Below are 1,745 nucleotides of genomic sequence, written 5' to 3' on the forward strand. Positions count from 1 at the left end.
TATATATATATATATATATATATATATAATTCAAGCTATTTTGCTTTAAAACCTACATAGAAATATTTTCTGTTGATAAAACAAACTATGTCACAGACAACATAATATTTGGCTGTCTCCTGAATAATTACTATTTGAGATGATTTTCTTCCACATGTAGGCAGCTCTCATTTCCAACTTACACACAAAACTGTAGAAGCTATGTAACCAAAAATTTATCCACAATCTACAGATAAAAAGACAAGTCATTGTTCCCGATGTTGTAAACTAAGCAGTGAGAAAAAGCAAGGAAATATCTTCCTCAGAATGAGAGTTTTCTCACAGGTGCTGTGGTATACTACAATGAGATTCATAATGCAGCCAACCTTGAAAAATGACTTGACAGGTGAGAGAACAGTGGTGAATCCAGTGCTGTGAGGTAAATCCAGGTTGTGAAGTAGAAAGCACACATGAGGAGAAATTCACAAAGTTTTGTGAAATTATAGCGTTGGTTGACATGTTGATAATGGTGAAAAATATAATACTTGTTCTTATTTTTTTCTCAGACATTCCTTGTTTGTTTTACCCTATGAAGATGAATAAAAAGAGAAAAATTTCCAGGTACACTGACATAAGAAACACTGTGTTCTTTGAAATCACCATTGGAATCACTGCCAACACCATCCTGCTTCTGTTCCACATCCTCACATTTCTCCTAAAGCACAGGCCCAAGCCTCTTGACCTGCCTATTGGGCAGTTAACCTTAATTCACCTGGTGTTGCTTGTAGCCATGGGTTTCATAGCTAAGGACACATTTGAGTCTCAAGGTTGGAAGGATGGCCTCATGTGTAAAGTGGTTATCTATTTACAAAGGTTGATGAGAGCCCTCTCCATCTGTACCACCTGCCTGCTGAGCATCCTCCAGGCCATCATGCTTAGTCCCAGAAACTCTTGTTTGGAAAAATTCAAACATAAGTCCACACATTACTATCCATATTGTCTTGTGTTCCTGTGGATCTTCAATATGCTTCTGAATGGTCGTTTCTTAGTCTCTATTGGTGCCACCCCCAATGTGACCTCACACAGTCTCATATTTGTCACTGAATCCTGTTCTCAGTGGCCTATTAATCATTTGTTCAGATACATATTTTTTGCCTTGGTGAACATTCAGGATATCTCCTTTATTGGACTGATGGCTCTCTCAAGTGGATATATAGTGAGTCTCTTGTGCAGGCATAAGAGGCGGTTCCAACATCTTCACAGCACCAGCCATTCTCCACAGGTATCCCCAGAAGAAAGGGCCACCCGGACTATTCTTCTCCTTATGAGTATCTTCACATTAATGTACTTTTTGGACTGTGTTACTTTCTCCTTGCTTGCAATACTATGGAAAAATGACCCAGTTCATCATTTTGTTCAGATGCTTGTAGGCAATGCCTATGCCACAATCTGTCCATTTTTGCTAATGAGCACTGAAAAACGAATAATTCAATGCTTAACATCGAAGTGGAAAATATAGTAAATATTCAGCTATTTAGTGAAGGATAACTTCCTTTCACATAAGCAAAACTTTACATTTTTTTGAGTCACTGAAATATATGTCTTATAATTTTTCTATTAAATGTATTGCATTTGGTGTATGGTTTATATGTAGATAAGACAAAATTTTGTATTACAACTCATTAGAGACTCCTTTTCTAATCTTATTTACAAAAACTTGCACTTTTACCCACTGGCAAATATCAAAGAACAGGATATATGTCACT

The 1,745-nt window shown here is 36.8% G+C and overlaps 1 protein-coding gene across 1 annotated transcript; it reads left to right on the forward strand.

Annotated features, from left to right (window-relative positions):
- Window positions 1-574: 574 nt before the first annotated feature.
- Window positions 575-1,498, forward strand: Cavporv1r675 (vomeronasal 1 receptor cavPorV1R675). Its single transcript, NM_001167453.1, has one exon. The coding sequence runs from the start codon at window positions 575-577 to the stop codon at window positions 1,496-1,498; it is 924 nt and encodes a 307-aa protein (NP_001160925.1).
- The last annotated feature ends 247 nt before the right edge of the window (window positions 1,499-1,745 follow it).

The sequence above is a fragment of the Cavia porcellus genome, unplaced genomic scaffold (genome assembly GCF_034190915.1).
Source record: "Cavia porcellus strain 051 isolate PalLab524CR breed Dunkin Hartley unplaced genomic scaffold, mCavPor4.1 scaffold_27, whole genome shotgun sequence".
Taxonomy (NCBI): Eukaryota; Metazoa; Chordata; class Mammalia; order Rodentia; family Caviidae; genus Cavia; species Cavia porcellus.

Bases quoted from the DNA above. Each gene is read 5' to 3' on its own strand.
- Cavporv1r675 (NM_001167453.1), top strand. From the start codon at position 575: ATGAATAAAAAGAGAAAAATTTCCAGGTACACTGACATAAGAAACACT.